The following is a 23,965-nucleotide window of genomic DNA, read 5'->3' as shown; positions in this document are numbered from 1 at the left end:
CTTCCGGGTTGGAGCGAGCGGTCGTATCGGCACTTCGCTCCGCAGGTAGTATAACTTTTTCATTACATTTCATTATAGTACAACGGTTTGATTTGTCTAATCTTAGCAATTTCTTCTTAGCTAGCTACATAGCCGTCTTTGTATCAAAGATAATTGCATAATTATCGTATTTCGTCGTCCTAACGTAGTCTACACTGCTATTTGCCCAGCAGCTAGCCAGCTAGCAAACGCCCACCGATTAGCAGCACTGTAGTAACTATTACACTCAACTGAACGACTTGATTAGTGTAGTGTTAGCTAGCTACATAGCTGTCTTGCTGTCTTCGTATCCAAGATAATTGTGTAGTTTAGAGTGTGTAGTCTTAGAGTGATTATCTTAACTTACCGAGGTTAGCTAGCCAGCTATTTGTCGTCCTTAACGTAGGAGACTCTGCTAGCTAGCCAACAGCTAGCCGACAGCTAGCCGACAGCTAGCCGACAGCTAGCCAACAGCTAGCCGACAGCTAGCCGACAGCTAGCCAACGTCTACCGAATAGGACTCAACAACCCGGTCGCATTCACAGGTAGTATCACATTTTCATTTCATTTCATTACAGTACAACGGTTTGATTTGTTTGATCGTAGCTAGCTACACAGCTAGCTACATAGCCGTCTTTGTATCAAAGACAATTGTGTAGTCTAGAGCGATTTTCTAGGTTAGCTAGCCAGCTATTGTCGTTCTTTTAACGCAACGTAACGTAAACACCACTGCTAGCTAGCCAGCTAGCCCCCGAATAGCAGCACTGCAGAAACCATTACACTCAACGGAACGACTTGATTAGTGTAGTGTCAACAACGCAGCCACTGCCAGCTAGCCAACTTCAGCAGTACTGTATCATTTTAATAATTTTAGTCAATAAGATTCTTGCTACGTAAGCTTAACTTTCTGAACACTCGAGACGTGTAGTCCACTTGTCATTCCAATCTCCTTTGCATTAGCGTAGCCTCTTCTGTAGCCTGTCAACTATGTGTCTGTCTATCCCTGTTCTCTCCTCTCTGCACAGACCATACAAACGCTCCACACCGCGTGGCCGCGGCCACCCTAATCTGGTGGTCCCAGCGCGCACGACCCACGTGGAGAACCAGGTCTCCGGTAGCCTCTGGAACTGCCGATCTGCGGCCAACAAGGCAGAGTTCATCTCAGCCTATGCCTCCCTCCAGTCCCTCGACTTCTTGGCACTGACGGAAACATGGATCACCACAGACAACACTGCTACTCCTACTGCTCCTACTGCTCCTACTGCTCTCTCTTCGTCCGCCCACGTGTTCTCGCACACCCCGAGAGCTTCTGGCAAGCGGGGTGGTGGCATTCTCTCTTTCTCCCCTTACCCATCTGTCTATCGCCTCCTTTGAATTCCATGCTGTCACAGTTACCAGCCCTTTCAAGCTTAACATCCTTATCATTTATCGCCCTCCAGGTTCCCTCGGAGAGTTCATCAATGAGCTTGATGCCTTGATAAGCTCCTTTCCTGAGGACGGCTCACCTCTCACAGTGCTGGGCGACTTTAACCTCCCCACGTCTACCTTTGACTCATTCCTCTCTGCCTCCTTCTTTCCACTCCTCTCCTCTTTTGACCTTACCCTCTCACCTTCCCCCCCTACTCACAAGGCAGGCAATACGCTCGACCTCATCTTTACTAGATGCTGTTCTTCCACTAACCTCATTGCAACTCCCCGACCACTACCTTGTATCCTTTTCCCTCTCGCTCTCATCCAACACCTCCCACACTGCCCCTACTCGGATGGTATCGCGCGGTCCCAACCTTCGCTCTCTCTCCCCCGCTACTCTCTCCTCTTCCATCCTATCATCTCTTCCCTCTGCTCAAACCTTCTCCAACCTATCTCCTGATTCTGCCTCCTCAACCCTCCTCTCCTCCCTTTCTGCATCCTTTGACTCTCTATGTCCCCTATCCTCCAGGCCGGCTCGGTCCTCCCCTCCCTCCCCGTGGCTCGACGACTCATTGCGAGCTCACAGAACAGGGCTCCGGGCAGCCGAGCGGAAATGGAGGAAAACTCGCCTCCCTGCGGACCTGGCATCCTTTCACTCCCTCCTCTCTACATTTTCCTCCTCTGTCTCTGCTGCTAAAGCCATTTTCTACCACTCTAAATTCCAAGCATCTGCCTCTAACCCTAGGAAGCTCTTTGCCACCTTCTCCTCCCTCCTGAATCCCCCCCCCTCCTCCCTCTCTGCAGATGACTTCGTCAACCATTTTGAAAAGAAGGTCGACGACATCCGATCCTCGTTTGCTAAGTCAAACGGCACCGCTGGTTCTGCTCACACTGCCCTACCCTGTGCTCTGACCTCTTTCTCCCCTCTCTCTCCAGATGAAATCTTGCGTCTTGTGACGGCCGGCCGCCCAACAACCTGCCCGCTTGACCCTATCCCCTCCTCTCTTCTCCAGACCATCTCCGGAGACCTTCTCCCTTACCTCACCTCGCTCATCAACTCATCCCTGACCGCTGGCTACGTCCCTTCCGTCTTCAAGAGAGCGAGAGTTCCCCTTCTGAAAAAACCTACACTCGATCCCTCCGATGTCAACAACTACAGACCAGTATCCCTTCTTTCTTTTCTCTCCAAAACTCTTGAACGTGCCGTCCTTGGCCAGCTCTCCCGCTATCTCTCTCTGAATGACCTTCTTGATCCAAATCAGTCAGGTTTCAAGACTAGTCATTCAACTGAGACTGCTCTTCTCTGCATCACGGAGGCGCTCCGCACTGCTAAAGCTAACTCTCTCTCCTCTGCTCTCATCCTTCTAGACCTATCGGCTGCCTTCGATACTGTGAACCATCAGATCCTCCTCTCCACCCTCTCCGAGTTGGGCATCTCCGGCGCGGCCCACGCTTGGATTGCGTCCTACCTGACAGGTCGCTCCTACCAGGTGGCGTGGCGAGAATCTGTCTCCTCACCACGCGCTCTCACCACTGGTGTCCCCCAGGGCTCTGTTCTAGGCCCTCTCCTATTCTCGCTATACACCAAGTCACTTGGCTCTGTCATAACCTCACATGGTCTCTCCTATCATTGCTATGCAGACGACACACAATTAATCTTCTCCTTTCCCCGTTCTGATGACCAGGTGGCGAATCGCATCTCTGCATGTCTGGCAGACATATCAGTGTGGATGACGGATCACCACCTCAAGCTGAACCTCGGCAAGACGGAGCTGCTCTTCCTCCCGGGGAAGGACTGCCCGTTCCATGATCTCGCCATCACGGTTGACAACTCCATTGTGTCCTCCTTCCAGATCGCTAAGAACCTTGGCGTGATCCTGGACAACACCCTGTCGTTCTCAACTAACATCAAGGCGGTGGCCCGTTCCTGTAGGTTCATGCTCTACAACATCCGCAGAGTACGACCCTGCCTCACACAGGAAGCGGCGCAGGTCCTAATCCAGGCACTTGTCATCTCCCGTCTGGATTACTGCAACTCGCTGTTGGCTGGGCTCCCTGCCTGTGCCATTAAACCCCTACAACTCATCCAGAACGCCGCAGCCCGTCTGGTGTTCAACCTTCCCAAGTTCTCTCACGTCACCCCGCTCCTCCGCTCTCTCCACTGGCTTCCAGTTGAAGCTCGCATCCGCTGCAAGACCATGGTGCTTGCCTACGGAGCTGTGAGGGGAACGGCACCTCAGTACCTCCAGGCTCTGATCAGGCCCTACACCCAAACAAGGGCACTGCGTTCATCCACCTCTGGCCTGCTCGCCTCCCTACCACTGAGGAAGTACAGTTCCCGCTCAGCCCAGTCAAAACTGTTCGCTGCTCTGGCCCCCCAATGGTGGAACAAACTCCCTCACGACGCCAGGACAGCGGAGTCAATCACCACCTTCCGGAGACACCTGAAACCCCACCTCTTTAAGGAATACCTAGGATAGGATAAGTAATCCTTCCCACCCCCCCCTTTAAGATTTAGATGCACTATTTGTAAAGTGACTGTTCTACTGGATGTCATAAGGTGAATGCACCAATTTGTAAGTCGCTCTGGATAAAATGTAAATGTAAATGAAAGAGCACATGTTTTGTACACTCAGTGTATATGGCTAATTAAGCAGCACATATATAACGCAGCACTTGTAGATTAGCACAGAAAGCAGCGCCACAGATGAAAGGAGAAACTAGTGATCAAACCTGAGTTAGAACTATTGGATATCAGAGCGGAGGTAACTCACCAGCATTATGGCCAGTAATAGGACTTTCCCCGAATCGGAGCCGTTGTTCATACCCCCCAGGGCAATTGAACTGATTCCAGTTGCTGATCCAAAACTCCGCCATCGGAGGAGAGGTACTCGGAGTGGTCATCTAGTCTGATTCAGGAGGTGCGCACACAACCCACCACTTACGAGTATTTGAGAAAAAAAAATGTTGCTAAAGTTCTATCAACTGTAGTACTGCAACACTCGACCATGCTACTCTAACTTCTGGGATGCCTACAAGGCCCTCCCCTGCCCTCCCTACAGCAAAGCTGATCACGACTCAATTCTGTCCCTCCCTTCCAATAGGCAGAAACTCAAACAGGAGGTACCCGTGCTAAGGACTATTCAACACTGGTCTGACAAATCGCAATCCACGCTTCAAAATTGTTTTGATCACGCGGACTGGGATATGTTCCGGGTAGCCTCCAAGAATAATATCGACGAATACACTGATAAAGTGACTGAGTTTATCAGGAAATGTATAGGAGATGTTGTACCCACTGTGACTACTAAAACCTAACCACAAACCGTGGATAGATGGTAGCATTCGCACAAAATTGAAAGAGCAAACCATCGCATTTAAGCATGGCAAGATGACTGGGAATATGACTGAATACATAATCATAATCATCATATGTTGTGCTTTGGCTGTAAAGCATTTTTTAAATTGGACACGATGGGCAGATTAACAATATGATTATCTTTCATTTGCTGTATTGGACTTGTTAATGTGTGAAAGTTACATATTTCTAAAAAATATTTTTGAATTTCGCCTTTTCAGTGGAATGTTGTCGAGGGGTTCCGCTAGCGGAACGCCTGCCCTAGAAAGGTTAAGAGATACAATTATGTGTGTTTCCTGTCCTACATGAGATCAAAAGAAATACACTCGTTATGACTGTCCCTTAAGTGTCCACGGAAAGGTTAACCCTCGCAAGGCTGCCGGCCCAAATGGCATCCAAAGCCGCGTCCTCAGAGCATGCGCAGACCAGCTAGCTGGAATGTTTACGGACATATTCACTCTCTCCCTACCTCAGTCTGCTGGCCCCACATGCTTCAAGATGGCTACCATTGTTCCTGTTCCCAAGAAAGCAAACTATAACTGAACTAAACGACTATTGTCCTGTAGCACTCACTTCTGTCATCATGAAGTGCTTTGAGACACTAGTCAAGAATCATATCACCTCTACCTTACACCCTAACCCCACTTCAATTTGCTTCCCACCCTAATAGATCCTCAGACGATGCAATCGTCATCGCACTGCCCTCTCTGTGCAACTGGGTCCTGGACTTCCTGACGGGCCTCCCCCAGGTGGTGAAGGTAGGAAATATCTCCACTGCGCTGATCCTCAACGCTGGGGGCGCCACAAGGGTGCGTTCTCTGCCCGCTCCTGTACTCCCTGTTTACCCATGACTGTGTGGCCATGCACGCCTCCAACTCAATCATGAAGTTTGCAGATAACACAACAGTAGTAGCCTTGATTACTAACAACGATGAGACAGCCTACAGGGAGGAGGTGAGGGCTCGGAGTGTGATGTCAGGAAAATAACCTCTCACTCAACGTCAACAAAACAAAGACGATTGTGGACTTCAGGAAACAGCAGAGGGAGCCCCCCTCAATCCACATCGACGGGACACCAGTGGAGAAGGTGGACAGTTAAGTTCCTCTGCATACACATCACCAACAAACTTAAATTAAGAAATTTGTCTTGTCACCTAAAACCCTCAAACTTTTATAGATGCACAATTGAGAGCATCCTGTCGGGCTGTATCACCCTCTCCAGAGGGTGGTGTGGTCTGCACAATGCATCACAGGGGCAAACTCCCTGCCCTCCAGGACACCTACAGCACCCGATGTCACAGGAAGACCAAAAAGATCAAGGACAACAACCACCCGAGCCACTGCCTTGAAATTGTACCCTTCAATAAATGAAACACTAATCACTTTAAATAATGTAACTTTAACAATGTTTACATATCTTGCATTACATCTCATACAGTGTCAAGAAAAAGTATGTATAACCTTTGGCAATACCTGGAATTTTGCATAAATTGGTCATAAAATTTGATCTGATCTTCGAAAGGCTGGTCATGGCTCACATCAATGCCATCATCCCAGAAACCCTAGACCCACTCCAACAGATACACAGATGACACAATGTCAATCACACTCCACACAGGTCTTTCCCATCTGGACAACAGGAACACCTACATGAGAATGCTATTGATTGAACATTGAGCCATAGTGCCCACAAAGCTCACCACTTAGCTACGGATCCTGTGACAAAACACCTTCTGCAACTGGATCCTGGACTTCCTGACGAGCCGCCCCCAGGTGATAAGGGTAGGTAACAACACATCTGCCATGCTGATCCTCAACTCGGGGGCTCCCCCTGTACTGTCAGTTCACCCATGCCTCCGTGGCCAAACACGACTCCAACACATCACTAAGTTTGCTGACGACAACAGTGGTAGGCCTGATCACCGACAACAATGAGACAGCCTATAGGTAGGAGGTCAGAGACCTGGCAGTGTGGTGCCAGGACAACAACCGCCCCCTCAATGTGAGCAAGACAAAGGAGCTGATCCTGGACTACTGGAAAAGGAGGGCCAAACATGCCCCCATTCACATCGATGGGGATGTAGTGGAGCGAGTCGAGAGTTAAGTTCCTTGGTGTCCATATCACCAACAAACTATCATGGTCCAAACACACCAAGCCAGTCCTGAAGAGGGCATGACAACACCTAGTCCCCCCCCCCCCAGGAGACTGAAAAGATGTTGCATGGGTCCCCAGATCCTCAAAAGGTTCTCCAGCTACACCATCGAGAGCATCCTGACCGGTTGCATCACTGCCTAGTATGGCAACTGCTCATCATCCGACCATAAGGCTCTACAGAGGGTAGTGCGTACGGTCCAGTACACTACTGGGTCTAAGCTTCCGGACATCCAGGACCTACAGTACCAGTCAACAGTTGGTTACTACATGATACCATATTTCATAGTTTTGATGTCTTTACAATGTAGAAAATAAAAAAAATACAGAAAAACGCTTTAATGAGTAGGTGTGTCTAAACATTTGACTGGTCCTGTATATACACTAGGCGGTGTCAGAGGAAGACTCCAGTCACCCAAGTCATAGACTGTTCTCTCTGCTACCGCACGGCAAGCGGTACCGGAGTGCTAAGTCTAGGTCCAAAAGGTTCCTTAACAGCTTCTACCCCTAAGCTATAAGACTGCAGAACAATTAATCAAATAGCTCCTCGGACTGTTTACATTGACACCCCCCTTGTTTTTACACTGCTGATACTCGCTGTTTATTCTATACATAGTCACTTTACCGCTACTTTCATGCATGTACAAATTAACCTGTACCGCCACATATTGACTCAGTACCGGTACCCACTGTATATAGCCTCGTTATTGTTATTTTATTATGTTACTTTTTATAAACATTTTTACTTTATTTACAACATTTTATCTTAACTCTTTCTTGAGTAAGCATTTCATGCTAAGGTCTGTTGTATTCGGCACATGTGACAAATACAATTTGATAACATATAAATTGAAATAGGCTATAGCAAATAGGAATAGGCAAATTACTCAGAATGCCACTCGTGTGCTGCCCTGCAAGAGTCTGTTTTTTACTGAGCTGCGCCAGTCAAGTTTAAATAGGCTAAACCATCATCTGTCACATCCCAATGTAGTCACCATGATGACTGTCAGTCATAGATGATGCTATCGTCATATTTTCCAACCCTTGTGTGTGTGTGTGTGTCAGACCTGGGTTCAAATACATGCATTTGATTATTTGTTATTAGGAGTCTGTCAACTTGAAAAGTTTTAGGGTCATTAACAATGTTCCCTCTTAGCTGCGGGCTAAGAGCTCCCCTGCCGGCAGAAGAAATATCAGCTCCCGCAGAGAAACATGAGATTGAACTTCAGTTTTCCTCTTTAGTTAACACTATCAACGTTTCACTCTACTGTGGGAATTGTGCTCAAATAAACGCAATATTAGCCACTGTCAATGTAACATACCAAAACAAAACGAACTTTTACAAAACTGTGCAAGAAATGTACTGGAGTATGATTGTATTGTATTGACATGCCTGTACTCTACACAGACCGGTGGGTCATAACCAATCAGAGCTGCAGTATGCAAATAGACCATTGTCATATATGGATCTGTGCCATTCACTTTGAACTGGACTGTGTTTAAAGCATGAGCGGTCACAAGAAGATGCTCTTGTTTTGAGATCAAAGCAAGAGCTGCATATGTAGCCACCTGTGCACATTTGTTCATATTCTTTGCAAGTTAGTGAGTTGTAGTTATTTCTAGCCATTTTGAATCTCAAGTCAGGTAAAGAGCTTTTTTTTAAGTGGCAGTGTTGTATTTTGAGACAGTCTTGAATAAGCTAAGTAGCCAATAGCATGCTGCTTCTGATTCTCTGTAATAATGGTATGGGAATAATACTACTTTATTTTGTAGTGGTTTCTTGCATCAAACATTTACATTCACCTCCTTATCTAAAGGACAAGTGGATAAACAGGTTAATGTCAAGCCCTGCATATATTTTTCAAAAGTCTCCTGGAATGTAGGTCTCCATTGAACACCACACATTTGCTGCTACCGTGGGTTGAACGATAGACCAGCTATTTCCATGCCTTTTTCGCCATTATTTTTAATGGTAGGCCACTCTGGTAGGCCTACATTATGATCAAGTAGCCGCAGTACATTTCTTGGCCACTGTTAAAACTAACTTAAACCAGGTACAGCGTCACTGCTCAAATTAAACACAGAATTTTCACAACATTCAAGTTTGTGCTCACATACCTGAAATTAGCTGAGTGTTGATTTTTGTTTTTAGAGGAACAATCTTCTCATGGACATATTTGTTCTTATCACAATAGTTCCTAAAGTGTTTGAGAAATATATCCAAAATGTCAATTTATTTGGCGCGTTTGATCCAGAAAAACACTGGTTCCAACTTGAGCAACGTGACTACAAAATATCTCAAAAGTTACCTGTAAACTTCGCCAAAACATTTCAAACTACTTTTGTAATACAACTTTAGGTATTTTTTAAATGTAAATAATCCATTAAAATTGAAGATGGGATGATCTGTGTTCAATACAGGAGGAAAACAAACTGTAGCATGCTTTCTGGTCACGCGCCTCTATCTAACAGTACACTTCAAGTGACCCTCGTTCAAGATGGCCATACTTCTTCATTACACAAAGGAAAAACCTCAACCAATTTCTAAAGACTGAAATCCAGTAGAAGTGGTAGGAACTGCATGAAGGTCCCTTAGAAATCTGGATTCCCAATGAAAACCCATTGAAAAGAGTGACCTCAAAAAAAAAAATCTGAATGGTTTGTCCTCAGGGTTTCGCCACCTAAGTTCTGTTATACTCACAGACATCAGTTTTAGAAACTTCAGAGTGTTTTCTATCCAAATCTAATAATATGCATATCTTATCTTCTGGGGATGAGTAGCAGGCAGTTGAATTTGGGCATGCATTTCATCCGGACGTGAAAATACTGCCCCCTGTCACCAAAAAGTTAAAATTAAGATATGTGTCGTTATTTTGATTTTTACTAATTCTCTTTGAAAGACAGGGTCCTGAAAAAGGGACGTTTCTTTTTTTGCTGAGTTTAGTTTGCATTGCAGTACATAAAATGTGGTGAGTAGTTGACTCAGAAAGAGAAAGTTGAACAGTTTTGAACAAATTCATTCCTTTCATAATGAAGCGAGAGCTAGCTATATTTCGTATTTTTTTCCCACTTTCACTTAACTATCAAATGCAGCTAGCTAGTTTAGCCAACTCAAACAGAGAGGGATGTGTTAGCTAGCTGGCTATCCAGCAATGACACACATCCAAGTCAAGATAAGCTGCTTAACTACTTGCTGACTGTGCACTGTACTTCATGATTGTAGCGAGTTTACTAACGCCTTAGTTCTAGTAGCTATTTTGACTATGACGTTCGCTAATATTGTGACAACGACGTAGGCTGTGTGTAGCAGTTAGCAGTTACGATATGAAGGTTTGGCTTGGAAAGTTTTTTTTGCCTGATCACAGATAGCTGATGTGTTGTGCACTGAAGTATACACGCAAAGGGAAAAGGTGAGCGAGCGGAAGAAATCGTGTAGATGCGAGAAATAATTATTCAACGAGCAAAATTAACATGCTGTTTGTATGTGGCTGCTATGAAAGTGAACAGTGTTTGTGTATGAATCATTCCACCGATTCTGTAGAAAAAAACATCTTAAAACGGAAGCAACTGGAACGAAACAGGGATTTTGTCCAATAGAAAGTCTTGTTTGTAACTGTTGGACTAATGATTACACCCTAGATCAGCTAGATGCAGTCGAGAGGATGCAAGGCGGTATCGAATGTGTCACTGTCACCTTGATTACTCCAATTTCTCTTGACCTGTGCACCTGCGTTGTAACCTTTCATTCATAGGCTTAGTTGTAGAAACATCATGACGGGTATAGGGACAATTGAAATATCATGTTGTGGCCTAAACCTATCGATGTTACATTGAACTGGGTGAATAGAATAAAAATGACGGTCATCCAGTAATAGAAATAATGCCATGCTCATTAAAAAAAAGCAATTGTCTTCCATCATCTTAAACGTCACTGAGGGCCACTGCAATACACTAACGCAAAAATAATATCATAACAAAAACCATGAGTCAAATTGACCCCTGAATTGATATATAAACTCAATACATGAAGTCATGACGAAGAATGATTACCTGCTGCATTGAAAGATTACTTGCTGCAGCCAATCTACAGCTCTAGACTAAACTTCACTTGTGTCATCCTTCTGTTATTGAGAGATAAACATGGTAAAGATTTCACTGATTATCAAGCTATCTTAAGATGAATGCACTAATTGTAAATCGCTGTGAATATGAGTCTGCTAAATTACAAAAATGTTAATGTAAAATGTAATCGAAATACCCTAAATAGTATTTGAACCCGTCTGGTGTGTGGACGCACGAGCTTGTACCGGTCCATCAGGGAGGCAATGTGCTGGTGGTCTGCGAGGGTCCAGGGAGACTCCAGTCTCCAACAGCAGCTCCTGGCTGAGCGGAGGGATGTGTGTGTGGGTGTGTGTCTCCACACGCTGCTGCAGGGAGTGTAACCCCTCCTCACTGCCAAGGACGAAGGAGTGAAGCTGGGCCGACGTCATGTCCAACACATGCATCACCTAGAATGCACACATATGCATAATTGTATGGATTTGTTTGACAAGACCATTAGTCACATCAATTTACAAGAGGCTCATGTTACTATCCAATTAACAAGATTGAACAGTCCCTTGCATTCAGGCTGAATTTGCTAGTGCCGCAACCACTTGTTAACCTCTTGAAACTCTGGGGGCAGTATTTCATTTTTGGATGAAAAACGTTCCCGTTTTAAACAAGATATTTTGTAACAAAAAGATGCTTGACTATGCATATAATTGACAGCTTTGGAAAGAAAACACTCTGACGTTTCCAAAACTGCTAAGATATTATCTGTGAGTGCCACAGAATTGATGCTACAGGCGAAACCAAGATGAAATTTCAAACAAGAAATGCCCCAGATTTTGGAGGCGCTGTGTTCCAATGTCTCCTTATATGGCTGTGAATGCGCAAGGAGTGAGCCTACACTTTCTGTCGTTTCCCCAAGGTGTCTGCAGCATTGTGACGTATTTCTAGGCATATCATTGGAAGATTGACCATCACAGTTGACAACTCCATTGTGTCCTCCTCCCAGAGCGCTAAGAACCTTGGCGTGATCCTGGACAACACCCTGTCGTTCTCAACTAACATCAAGGCGGTGGCCCGTTCCTGTAGGTTCATGCTCTACAACATCCGCAGAGTACGACCCTGCCTCACACAGGAAGCGGCGCAGGTCCTAATCCAGGCACTTGTCATCTCCCGTCTGGATTACTGCAACTCGCTGTTGGCTGGGCTCCCTGCCTGTGCCATTAAACTCCCTACAACTCATCCAGAACGCCGCAGCCCGTCTGGTGTTCAACCTTCCCATGTTCTCTCACGTCACCCCGCTCCTCCGCTCTCTCCACTGGCTTCCAGTTGAAGCTCGCATCCGCTACAAGACCATGGTGCTTGCCTACGGAGCTGTGAGGGGAACGGCACCTCAGTACCTCCAGGCTCTGATCAGGCCCTACACCCAAACAAGGGCACTGCGTTCATCCACCTCTGGCCTGCTCGCCTCCCTACCACTGAGGAAGTACAGTTCCCGCTCAGCCCAGTCAAAACTGTTCGCTGCTCTGGCCCCCCAATGGTGGAACAAACTCCCTCACGACGCCAGGACAGCGGAGTCAATCACCACCTTCCGGAGACACCTGAAACCCCACCTCTTTAAGGAATACCTAGGATAGGATAAAGTAATCCTTCTCACCCCCCCCTTAAGATTTAGATGCACTATTGTAAAGTGGCTGTTCCACTGGATGTCATAAGGTGAATGCACCAATTTGTAAGTCGCTCTGGATAAGAGCGTCTGCTAAATGACTTAAATGTAAATGTAAATGATAAGAGACTACATTTACTAGGTGTCTGCTTGGTGTCCTCCGTCAAAATTATTGCGTAATCTCCAGCTGCATGCATTTTTTCATTTGGTTCAGAGGAGAAACCAAACTGGCACGAATTATTTATCATAGAATAGATATGTGAAAAACACCTTGATTGATTCTAAACAACGTTTGCCATGTTTCTGTCCATATTATAGAGTTCATTTGGAAAAAAATTGGGCGTTGTAATGACTGAATTTTCGGGGGGTTTTCTTAGCCAAACGTGATTAACAAAACGGAGCGATTTCTCCTACACAAATAATATTTTTAGAAAAACTGAACTTTTGCTATCTAACTGAGTCTCCTCATTGAAAACATCCGAAGTTCTTCAAAGGTAAATTATTTTATTTTAATGCTTTTCTTGTTTTTGTGAAAATGTTGCCTACTGAATGCTAGGCTTAATGCTATGCTAGCTATCAATACTCTTACACAAATGCTTGTGTAGCTATGGTTGAAAAGCATATTTTGAAAATCTGAGATGACAGTGTTGTTAACAAAAGGCTAAGCTTGTGAGCCAATATATTTATTTCATTTAATTTGCAATTTTCATGAATTGTTAACGTTGCGTTATGGTAATGAGCTTGCGGCTATAATTCCGCTCCCGGATACGGGATTGCTCGTCGCAAGAGGCTAAGTTGTTTTCAAGCATTGCAGTGTGTGTGTGTACCTTCATGTTGAGTATGTTCTGTAGGGTAGTGTAGCAACAGGGTGTGTGTGTGTCACGGTCTGTCACTCCTCCTCTTGTCGCAGGGTCCCACAGCAACAGCATCTGTAGCAGAGATTCCACTGGCTCTAACAGGGACCTACACACAGACACACGAAAAAGTACAATTTTCCTGACATAGAAAAAGGTAACACATTGAGCAAAAACAAAACAACATTTTAAATAGACGGGATCACAAGTTCCGAAAACGGCTGCTAATATAATGCAATAATATACTGTACATTCCATTTAGCAGATGATTTTATAGTCATGCGCATACAGTAACAGTCAAAGGTTGACACACCTACTCATTCAAGGGTTTTTCTTAATTTTGACAATTTTCGACATCGTAGAATAATAGTGAAGACATCAAAACTATGAAATAACACAAAGGGAATCATGTAGTAACCAAAATAAATGTGAGATTATTCAAAGTAGCCACCCTTTGCCTTGACAGCTTTGCACACTCTCGTCATTGTCATGACAGCCCTGTGAGGATCCAAATAGGTCAGATCGGGGGACTTAACAACAATGTCCTGTTGTATGTAAATCAAGTTGAGAAGATTCAGGTCTCCCTCTCCAAATTCACCAATGGAAAGTTACTTTGTTTCAGGAGACTTTTCCCGCCAAAACTCTAACATGTTCAAAAGCGAATACTGCTCTGTCATAATCCACTCACAGACACACACACCTCTCCATCAGGCTTGGGGCTTGCTATCAACATGAGATGCAACCCTCCCCAACAAAAAAATAGATGTTTTCTGAAAGGGCCGTAGGGGAGATAAAGAACAAAAACAAAAAAATAGAGTTGTGGTTGATATGTACTATTCCATTTCTAAAATATTGAGAAAGATTGTGCTTTCGTGATCTGTAATAAGTTTTACAGAGAGTTTAAAACGGCAAAGCTGACAAATTGCTTTGAGCAGCACTCTCCCTAGACAGACTGGGGAGAGCAGAGTGGCGACCACCCTACTAAAGCCAAGGTTAGCGGAGTAAATGTTTGAGTAAAACGCCACTCACCTTGAGTCTTTCAATGCTTGCCAGAGTCTTCCACGTTACCAATTCAGTCATGGTGATCTGCTGCTGCAACTGTTCTGACATTCTCATATGCTTTACTGATTCGAAGTGATTGTCGAATTTCTCCAGTTTCCAAAAACATTTGGAAATTGTTTTGCATGGTCGTTAGCTGTTATTTTTGTTGGCAAATGAGAATGATTTCTGTTCATTGTACTGCCTGTCAGTCATCAACAAATCACCCATCATCTTAGCAAGTGAATACGCTGACAGGCCAGGGAGAAAACTTTGTTGACGAGTTTTTGGATTGGGCCATTTTCCACAGTAACAGTGCAGTAATTGGTCAAAATTACAAACCTGCTTTGATTGGACCCTTTTATGTGCTAGGTCAAAATTGCAAGCTCTCGCATAATATGTGCAGATGTGTTGATTTTGCATTGAATTATGCGATCGCAGAATACTGGAGGGACTGATGAGAGATAATTGTTTTACATAAACTTTGCAGTGACAAGTCACGCCCGAGTGAGGTCAGAGAGCGTGTCAGCCTGACGAAAACGCAATTTCGAACAAAATGATGGGGTTAAGAATTAACATACCAGAACACAAAAGTGTGTAGCTGCAGCTACACGTTTAAAGTCGTTTGAACTTTGAATCTCAACACGAGGTAGAGACTATAAACTCACCTCCTGGACAATCACTGGTACGGCTGATTACTTAATGCAGCTAAAGTATATTCGAAAACAAATTCAAGTAGGACCATACTATTCTGCTCAAACCATCGTATTACGCTACTCTCATCACCCCACTGGGAACCATCGACCTGTCTGGCTAGCCCATCTTCAAAGAAGCATCTTCAGGAGCAAATGGAAGGAAAATAAACTAAGTAGTTCTGTTCAGGACTACGAGACAAGTCACCAGATACCGGACAACTACAAAGAAGGACAACAGTATTAGATTTTGTTGGAACCATTTTGGACAATCAGAGCCTTACAAGTGTGCCGCAAAAATGCCCAACTCCCTTCACAAGGCGGCTCTGTCCACCGAGAGAGATCCGGCGAACCAAAACATTTCACATACAGTGGGGCAAAAAAGTATTTAGTCAGCCACCAATTGTGCAAGTTCTCCCACTTAAAAAGATGAGAGAGGCCTGTAATTTTCATCATAGGTACACTTCAACTATGACAGACAAAATGAGAAAAAAAATCCAGAAAATCACATTGTAGGATTTTTAATGAATTTATTTGCAAATTATGTTGGAAAATAAGTATTTGGTCACCTACAAACAAGCAAGATTTATGGCTCTCACAGACCTGTAACTTCTTCTTTAAGAGGCTCCTCTGTTCTCCACTCGTTACCTGTATTAATGGCACCTGTTTGAACTTATCAGTATAAAAGACACTTGTCCACAACCTCAAACAGTCACACTCCAAACTCCACAAGACCAAAGAACTGTCAGAGGACACCAGAAACAAAATTGTTTCAACAAGCGCTAAGATTAAACTAGCACTAATGAGGACCGCCACAGGAAAGGAAGACCCAAGAGTTACCTCTACTGCAGAGGATAAGTTAATAAGAGATAACAGCACCTCTGATTGCAGCCCAAATACATGCTTCAGAGTTCAAGTAACAATTTGAGATTTTTGGTTCCAACCGCTGTGTCTTTGTGAGACGTAGGTGAACGGATGATGTCTGCATGTGTGGTTTCCACCGTGAAGCATGGAGGTGGTGGTGAAATGGTGCTTTGCTGGTGACACGGTCAGTGATTTATTTAGAATTCAAGGCACACTTAACCAGCATGTCTACCACAGCATTCTGCAGCGATACGCCATCCCATCTAGTGGGACTATAATTTGTTTTTCAACAGGACAACGACCCAAAACACACCGCCACGCTATGTAAGGGCTATTTGAGCAAGGAGGAGAGTGATGGAGTGCTGGATCAGATGACCTGGCCTCCACAATCACCTGACCTCAACCCAATTGAGATGGTATGGGATGAGTTGGACTGCAGAGTGAAGGAAAAGCAGCCAACAAGTGCTCAGCATACATGGGAAAACTATTCCAGGTAAAGCTGATTGAGAATGCCAAGAGTGTGCAAAGCTGTCATCAAGGCAAAGGGTGGCTACTTTGAAGAATCTCAAATAGAAAATATATTTTGATTTGTTTAACACTTTTTTGGGTTACTATATGATTTCATGTGTTATTTCAGTTTTGATGTCTTCACTATTATTCTACAATGTAGAAAATACTACACATAAAGAAAAACCCTGGAATGAGTAGGTGTGTCCACACTTTTGACTGGTACTGTACATCTTATGCATGGTGGCCCAAAGAATCAAACCCACAATCCTGGCGTTGCAAGCACCATGCTTTACCAACTGAGCCATACAGGACCACTATGAGTGATGTGTGTGTGTGTGCATGTGTACCTGCTCAGATTGTTGGGGTAGGGTAGGTGTGTAGAGAATCTCACTTCTCCATTCATATCCTCTACAGCCATGATGTCCTTGGGACCTTTGTTGCGCACTTTATTGGTCCTACACACACACACACTTTTACTGGTTCTACAAGAATATACAATTATTTGCCTTCTATTTTAGTGCCAGACACACACTCACCACTGAACCGGCTGCATGTTGTGAAGGAACGGGCGGAAGCCACAGGTACACTCAAAGATCATGGTCCCAAAACTCCAGTAGTCCACTGACACAGTATAGGGCTTATTCTCAAACAGCTCTGGAGCCTAACATGCACACACACGTAACACACAATTCCCATTGGAAATAGATTCAAAAGCATATATTGTCAGTGTATAAAAAAAAGTTTTGGTCTCACCAGGTACTGCAGAGTTCCGACGAAGGATGTACAGAGACTGCCCTGGTCCAAGTCTTTAGCGTAACCCAGATCTATGATCTTATGGACAAACTAGAGGAAAGATAAATAGAAAGAGGGAAAGATAGGGAGGAGAGATGGACAGCACCAATACTTATTTGAGTTTCCAAATACCTGTTTGTGTGTGTGTGCACTCACCTTCCCACTGGTCTCCTGCAGTACGATGTTCTCAGGCTTCAGGTCCCTGTGGATGATCTTATTCTCATGGAGGTACTGGATACCAGACCCTGTGTGTACAATAATGATACATTACCTAAAATGAAAAGAAACTCCCAAATGGTGCTTGCAAAGTATCAATGTACCAGCCTCAACTGGAACCAAATAGAAGTGAATGGGCCAAAACAGGGGGACCAATATCTAAATAAGCAACACTTGTTTGTCAAAAAATGTTTTGTTGCAAAGCATTTTGCTTTGGTGTACACTAATGAATACACCCCTGGAAAGCAAACTCTAGAAGGAACGAGTGTATTTTACTATAAAGGGCAGCTTACCAACATGGCTGAGTAGAGAAAGGACTTGACTCTCCTTCAGTCCACAGCAGTTCTCTGGCTTGTTCAGCAGCTACAGGGACCAGGAAAAACAGTCACATACAAGTCATTGCCTTTAGAAAGTTTTCCCACTACTTGATTTTTTCCCCACATTTTGTTATGCAACAAAATGGGATTCACGTGGATTTAAATGTATTTTTTTGTCAACGATCTACACAAAATACTCCGTCAAAGTGGAATAAAAATGTTAAAAATAAAAATGGAAAATAAAGATAAGTATTAAACGCAGAGTCAATACATGCTAGAATCACGTTTGGCAGCTGTCTATCTGGGTATCTCTCTAAGAGCTTTGCACACCTGGAATGTACAATATTGGTCAAGTTGGTTGCTGATCATTGCTAGAAAGCTATTTTCAAGTCCTGCAATAGATTTTCAAGACGATTTAAGTGAAAACTGTAACTAGGCCACTCAGGAGCATCGCAACTCCAGTGTATATTTGGCCTTGTGTTTTAGTTAATTGTCCTGATGAAATGTGAATGTGTCCCAGTGTCTGAACCAAGTTTTCCTCTAGGATGATGTCGGTGCTTAGCTCTATTCCATTTATTTTCATCCCCCCCAAAAACTCCTTAGTCATTGCCGGTGACAAGTCTACCCAACATGATACAGCCACCACCATGCTTGAAAATATGAAGAGTGGTACTCAGTGATGTGTTGGACTTGCCCCAAACTTAAGGCTTTGTATTCAGGAAAAAATACAATTTCTTTGCCACATTCTTTTGCAGTATTACTTTAGAGCCTTACTTCAAACAGAATGCATGTTTTGGAATATTTTTATTCTGTATAGGCGTCTTTCTTTTCACTCTGTCATTTAGGAGAAAACTCTACAATACTAACCTATCACAGCCATTGAACTCTAACCGATTTAAAATCACTATTGACCTTATGGTGAAATCTCTAAGCAGTTTCCTTCCTCTCCGGCAACTGAGTTAGGAATGGCGCCTGTATCTTTGTAGTGACTGGGTGTAATGATACACCATCCTAAGTGTAATTAATAACTGCGTTATGCTCAAATGGATCTTTAATGTCTGCTTTTAAATTTCTTTACACATCTACCAATAGGCGCCCTTCTTTGGGGAGGCATTGGAAAACCTGTAGTTGTAGTTGTAGTTGAATCTGTGCTTGGAATTCACTGCTCGACTGAGGGACACTAGAGTTTATTGTATGTGTGAGGTACAAAGATGGGGTAGTTGTTAAACATGTTTATTGCACACAGAGCGAGTCCACGCAATGTATTATGGGATTTGTTAAGCAGATTTTTACTCCTGAATTTATTTAGGCTTGGCATAACAAATAGGTTGAATACTTATTGACTCGAGACATTTCAGCTTTTCATTTTTTATTAATTTGTAAACATTTCTAAAAACATAAAATGTGGAAAAGGGGTACATTTTTTTGTATTTATTTATTTATTTTTATAATTTGACCCCTTTTTCTCCCCAATTTTGTGCTATCCAATTGTTTAGTAGCTACTATCTTGTCTCATCGCTACAACTCCCGTACTGCCTCCGATACACAACCCAACCAAGCCACACTGCTTCTTAACACAGCGCGCATCCAACCCGGAAGCCAGCCGCACCAATGTGTCGGAGGAAACACTGTGCACCTGGCAACGTTGGTTAGCGTGCACTGCGCCCGGCCCGCAACACCGGCCAATCCCTACTGACGCTGGTCCAATTGTGCGTCGCCCCACAAACCTCCCAGTCGCGGCCGGTTGCGACAGAGCCTGGGCGCGAACCCAGAGTCTCTGGTGGCACAGCTGGCGCTGCAGTACAGCGCCCTTAACCACTGTGCCACCCGGGAGGCCGGGGTATGAATACATTCTGAAGGTACTGTACAGATGGCATCACTGCAGTTGTGTGTATGTGTGTTGTGTGTATGTGTGCACGTGCGTGTACCTTGCGTAGGTCTCCTCTAGAGCAATACTCCATGGCCAGTAGTGGCAGGTCATTGAGCGCTATAAAACTCATCTCCTCTGGAACCTCCCTGGCTCTCACCACATTATCATGGCTCAACCTGAAGAGGCAAGGAGACAAGATAGGAGTCAGGAGTCGAGGAGACAAGACAAGGAAGTAGGACACAGGAGAAAAGGACAGAGAAGGTCAAGAGCAGCAAAAGATGATCTATAGTTACTGTACACTCTATCCATGGGATCCCTGTGTTTATGCTCCTATGGAGTAAATCTGTTTGAATTCAATCACAGCATCCCTTTAGATTTAAACAAAACTTTCCATACATGTTTGCCAATGGAAGTTGTCAGAAAGTGACATATTGGACATAAATGACAAAACATTCAGGAGACAAAAGGTGCTCAAAGTTGACCCATTTTGCATATCCCACCATTACCATGAGACATCTATGGTCTTCATCACTGGAAAATATAAAGGGTTTAGTTTGATTTCATTTTAAAGCTTACAGAGTTGTCAAACTATGACAATTTCTTGGAAATAAAATGTATTCATAAAAAAAATTGATTGTTTTTTACTTTTATACAGGGTGGGTGTTATTTCAATCAGAAATAGAATTCATAGAATGGATATTAGCCTTCAGACAAGGTCTGTTACAGTGACCAGCTGTCACGAGTCATGAAGGCAGTCAAATTCCAAATAAATAAATACAAAAACTGGCAGATTAATCGATACCGGCTTTTTTTGGTCATTCAATAATCAGTATCGGCGTTGAAAAATCATAATCGGTCAACCTCTAAATTACAATAATAGTGAAGACATCAAAAATATGAAATAACACATATGGAATCATGTAGTAACCAAAACAGTATAAAACAAATCTAAATATATTTGATATTCTTCAAATAGCCACACTTTGCCTTGATAATAATATAATAATAATATATGCCATTTAGCAGACGCTTTTATCCAAAGCGACTTACAGTCATGTGTGCATACATTCTACGTATGGGTGGTCCCGGGAATCGAACCCACTACCCTGGCGTTACAAGCGCCATGCTCTACCAACTGTGCTACAGAAGGACAGCTTTGCACACTCTTTTCTTTCATTTTGATATTGGCACAAATGGAAATGTGGCACTGACTGACTCCCCCATGGCTTGACGTTTTTAGTATAGTCTCAATGAAGAGTTTGGCATTCGACTAGCCATGTGCTACATGCAGTTACAAACCTGCTAGAGTTAGCGGCAAGCAGATGAGCAACATCCACCGTCATACTACGGATGCAGCCTGAATGTCAAGCTGGTTAGATTTAGAAAACCCTGACTAGATCTAGCTTTCTTTGTAGGATATCTCTCTGGAGCGCCAGGTAAGGTGGGTTTGCACTTTGAGGTTTTATTGGTTCCATTTTTTTCATATCACCTTTATTTAACCAGGTAGGCCAATTGAGAACAAGTTCTCATTTACAACTGCGACCTGGCCAAGATAAAGCAAAGCAGCGCGACAAAAACGAACCAGATTTGCACATGGGATGAATGAACGTACAGTCAATAACAAAATAGAAAAATCTGTATACAGTGTGTGCAAATGACGTAAAGAGGTAATGCAATAAATAGGCCAATAGCAGCGAAGTAATTACAATTCAGCAATTTACACTGGAGTGATATATGTGCAGCAGGCAAGTACAGCTAAAGTATTTGAAATTATTTAAAATAGTATTTGAACCCAGTTCTGACAGTGTTTGTGTGGTTATTACTAGATGTGTAGATGTGACACTCACTTCTTCATAATCTGTATCTCTCTACTCCAGCGTTCTCTGTTCTTTGAGTTCAGCTCCAGACGACACAATTTCACTGCTATCTTCTCTGATGTCTCCTACACACACACACACACACACACACACACACACACACACACACACACACACACACACACACACACACACACACACACACACACACACACACACACACAGCATTCCTGCTGAACATCTCAGAAGATAATGTTGTTTGAGACTTTCATCTCCAGATGGCTTTATGTGTATGTGTAGTCATATGATCCGGACTCACCAGGTGCTGGTACAGGTAAACATGTCCAAACCCTCCGGTCCCCAACTGCTCCTTCAGCTCCCACAGCCCACACACTTGGCTCTGTTTGACAGGGACTTTCTCCATCCCTCTCAGCTGTGGAGGGCTCGAGAGTGTAATATGTCAGTTACCCTGGACAGAATGACTTTCACGTGATATTTGCTGTGAAGCCTCCGGAGTAGTCTCCAACTGGAGTGTGCAGGACTTTTTTTCAGCCCTGCACTAACACAACAGATTCAGCTATGACGCTTCCGACCATGTCTAGTTGATCAGTTCAATCAGAATGTTTTATCGGTTTTATCAGGTGTGATAGTGTCAGGCTATTAAAGGCCTTCTCTAGCGCTCCAACAACTCTGCAACTTTTTATTTACCAAGGCAGGAAGGCTGACAGAACAATACAATTGTTGGATATGCCTATATGCCCACAGCCATGCCGTGTCCTAGTTCCACAGTGGACCGGAGTGGCCAGCTTGCCAGGTGAAGTTCGTAAAGCAAGACGTAAACAAAGTAGCTAGAGCTGTCCTGTCAAAACTCTTTCACTAACGCGTTAGCTAACGTTACTAGCTAGCCAAATGGCACTAGCGCTGAATACAACAATAAAACCATCTAGAACAAATAACGGAAAGATATAAAACGCCGTTGATAGTAATTCATTTCTAGATTAATTAGCTACTGGTATATTTGTTCCACGCTAAAATGAAACAACGTGGTAATATTAGCTATGTCCTAAGAGTCAAAAGCGGCTGCTGTTGCTTCTTCTTCGATGAGTTTTAACGGCGGTTAGCATCCAATAAATGTTGCATTACCGCCACCTACTAGACTGGAGTATAACCCTTATACTTTGCTTGAAAAAAATATAAATAAACAAATACCCTATCATCTACAGTGTTTCCCAAACGTTTTATAGTCCTGTACCCCTGCAAACATTCAACCTCCACCTGCATGCCCACTCTTGCACAAGGGTCAGACTCAGCGCATTCTCAAACACACACACACACACACACACAATACATTTATTGAACATGAGAATGAGTGGGAGTTTGTCACAACCAGGCTCGAGGGAAGTGACAAAGAGCTCTTATAGGATCAGGATCAGGATCAAAAAATAATATAATAATCAACAATAAATGTTGCTCTTTATTTAGCCATCTTACATATAAAACTATTTGTTCATCAAAAATTGGGAATAACTCACCACAGGTTAATGAGAAGGGTGTGCATGAAAGGATGCACATAACTCTGGGATGTTGGGTAGTATTGGAGAGAATCTCAGCCTTAAATCATTTTCCACACAGTCTGTGCCTGTATTAAGTTTTCATGCTAGTGAGGGCTGAGAATCCTCTCACGTAGGTACGTGGTTGCAGAGGGCATCAGTGTCTTAACAGCGCGATTTGCCAAGGCAGGATACTCTGAGCACAGCCCAATCCAGAAATCTGGCAGTGGTTTCTGATTAAATTCAATTTTCACAGAACCGCTTGTTGTAATTTCGATGAGGCTCTCTTGTTGAGATATCAGTAAGTGGACTGGAGGCAGGGCATGAAAGGGATAATGAATCCAGTTGTTTGTGTCATCCATTTCGGGAAAGTACCTGCGTAATTGCACACCCAACTCACTCAGGTGCTTCGCTATATCACATTTGACATTATCCGTAAGCTTGAGTTCATTTGCACACAAGAAAATCATACAGTGATGGAAATAAATGTCCCTGTTAATGCAGACAGACAAGAGCTCCAACTTCTTAATCATAGCCTAAATTCTGTGGAGAGTCCTTGTAATCCTAGATTCAAATCATTCAGGTGAGAAAGAACATCACCCAGATAGGCCAGTCGTGTGAGAAACTCATCATCATGCAAGTGGTCAGACAAGTAGCAGTACTACCACTAGAGCTGGTATGTGTCTCTATGGACACGGGCCTTACTTTTGTTAACCATAAATCCATTTTTGAGCAAACAGAATGAGCAGTAGCTATGTTTGGCTACATACGGACCGTTAGTGGAATTCCCA

At 43.7% G+C, this 23,965-nt stretch overlaps 1 protein-coding gene across 3 annotated transcripts in view; it reads right to left on the bottom strand.

Annotated features, from left to right (window-relative positions):
• LOC118363556 (inhibitor of nuclear factor kappa-B kinase subunit alpha-like) overlaps positions 1-22,829 on the bottom strand; it is a 28,257-nt gene extending 5,428 nt beyond the window's left edge. The window contains exons 1-10 of one of the 3 annotated variants that reach the window (XR_004821422.2): positions 21,944-22,829; positions 21,655-21,749; positions 19,866-19,983; positions 17,914-17,983; positions 17,561-17,649; positions 17,366-17,455; positions 17,149-17,273; positions 16,960-17,067; positions 13,482-13,617; positions 11,246-11,446 (exon numbers count right to left, since the gene is read on the bottom strand). Coding sequence is in view for 2 of the 3 variants with exons in the window: in XM_035744545.2 (XP_035600438.1) it covers positions 11,236-11,446; positions 13,482-13,617; positions 16,960-17,067; positions 17,149-17,273; positions 17,366-17,455; positions 17,561-17,649; positions 17,914-17,983; positions 19,866-19,983; positions 21,655-21,749; positions 21,944-22,048 (1,147 nt within the window). In the remaining variant the exon portion in view is untranslated. Of the gene's footprint in view, positions 1-11,235; positions 11,447-13,481; positions 13,618-16,959; positions 17,068-17,148; positions 17,274-17,365; positions 17,456-17,560; positions 17,650-17,913; positions 17,984-19,865; positions 19,984-21,654; positions 21,750-21,943 lie in introns of all 3 variants that reach the window. The other 2 variants (XM_035744545.2, XM_035744529.2) reach the window with 2 other exon arrangements.
• Positions 22,830-23,965: the final 1,136 nt, after the last annotated feature.

The sequence above is a fragment of the Oncorhynchus keta genome, chromosome 3, assembly GCF_023373465.1.
Source record: "Oncorhynchus keta strain PuntledgeMale-10-30-2019 chromosome 3, Oket_V2, whole genome shotgun sequence".
NCBI lineage: Eukaryota > Metazoa > Chordata > Actinopteri > Salmoniformes > Salmonidae > Oncorhynchus > Oncorhynchus keta.
This window is presented reverse-complemented; position numbering and strand designations above follow the sequence as displayed.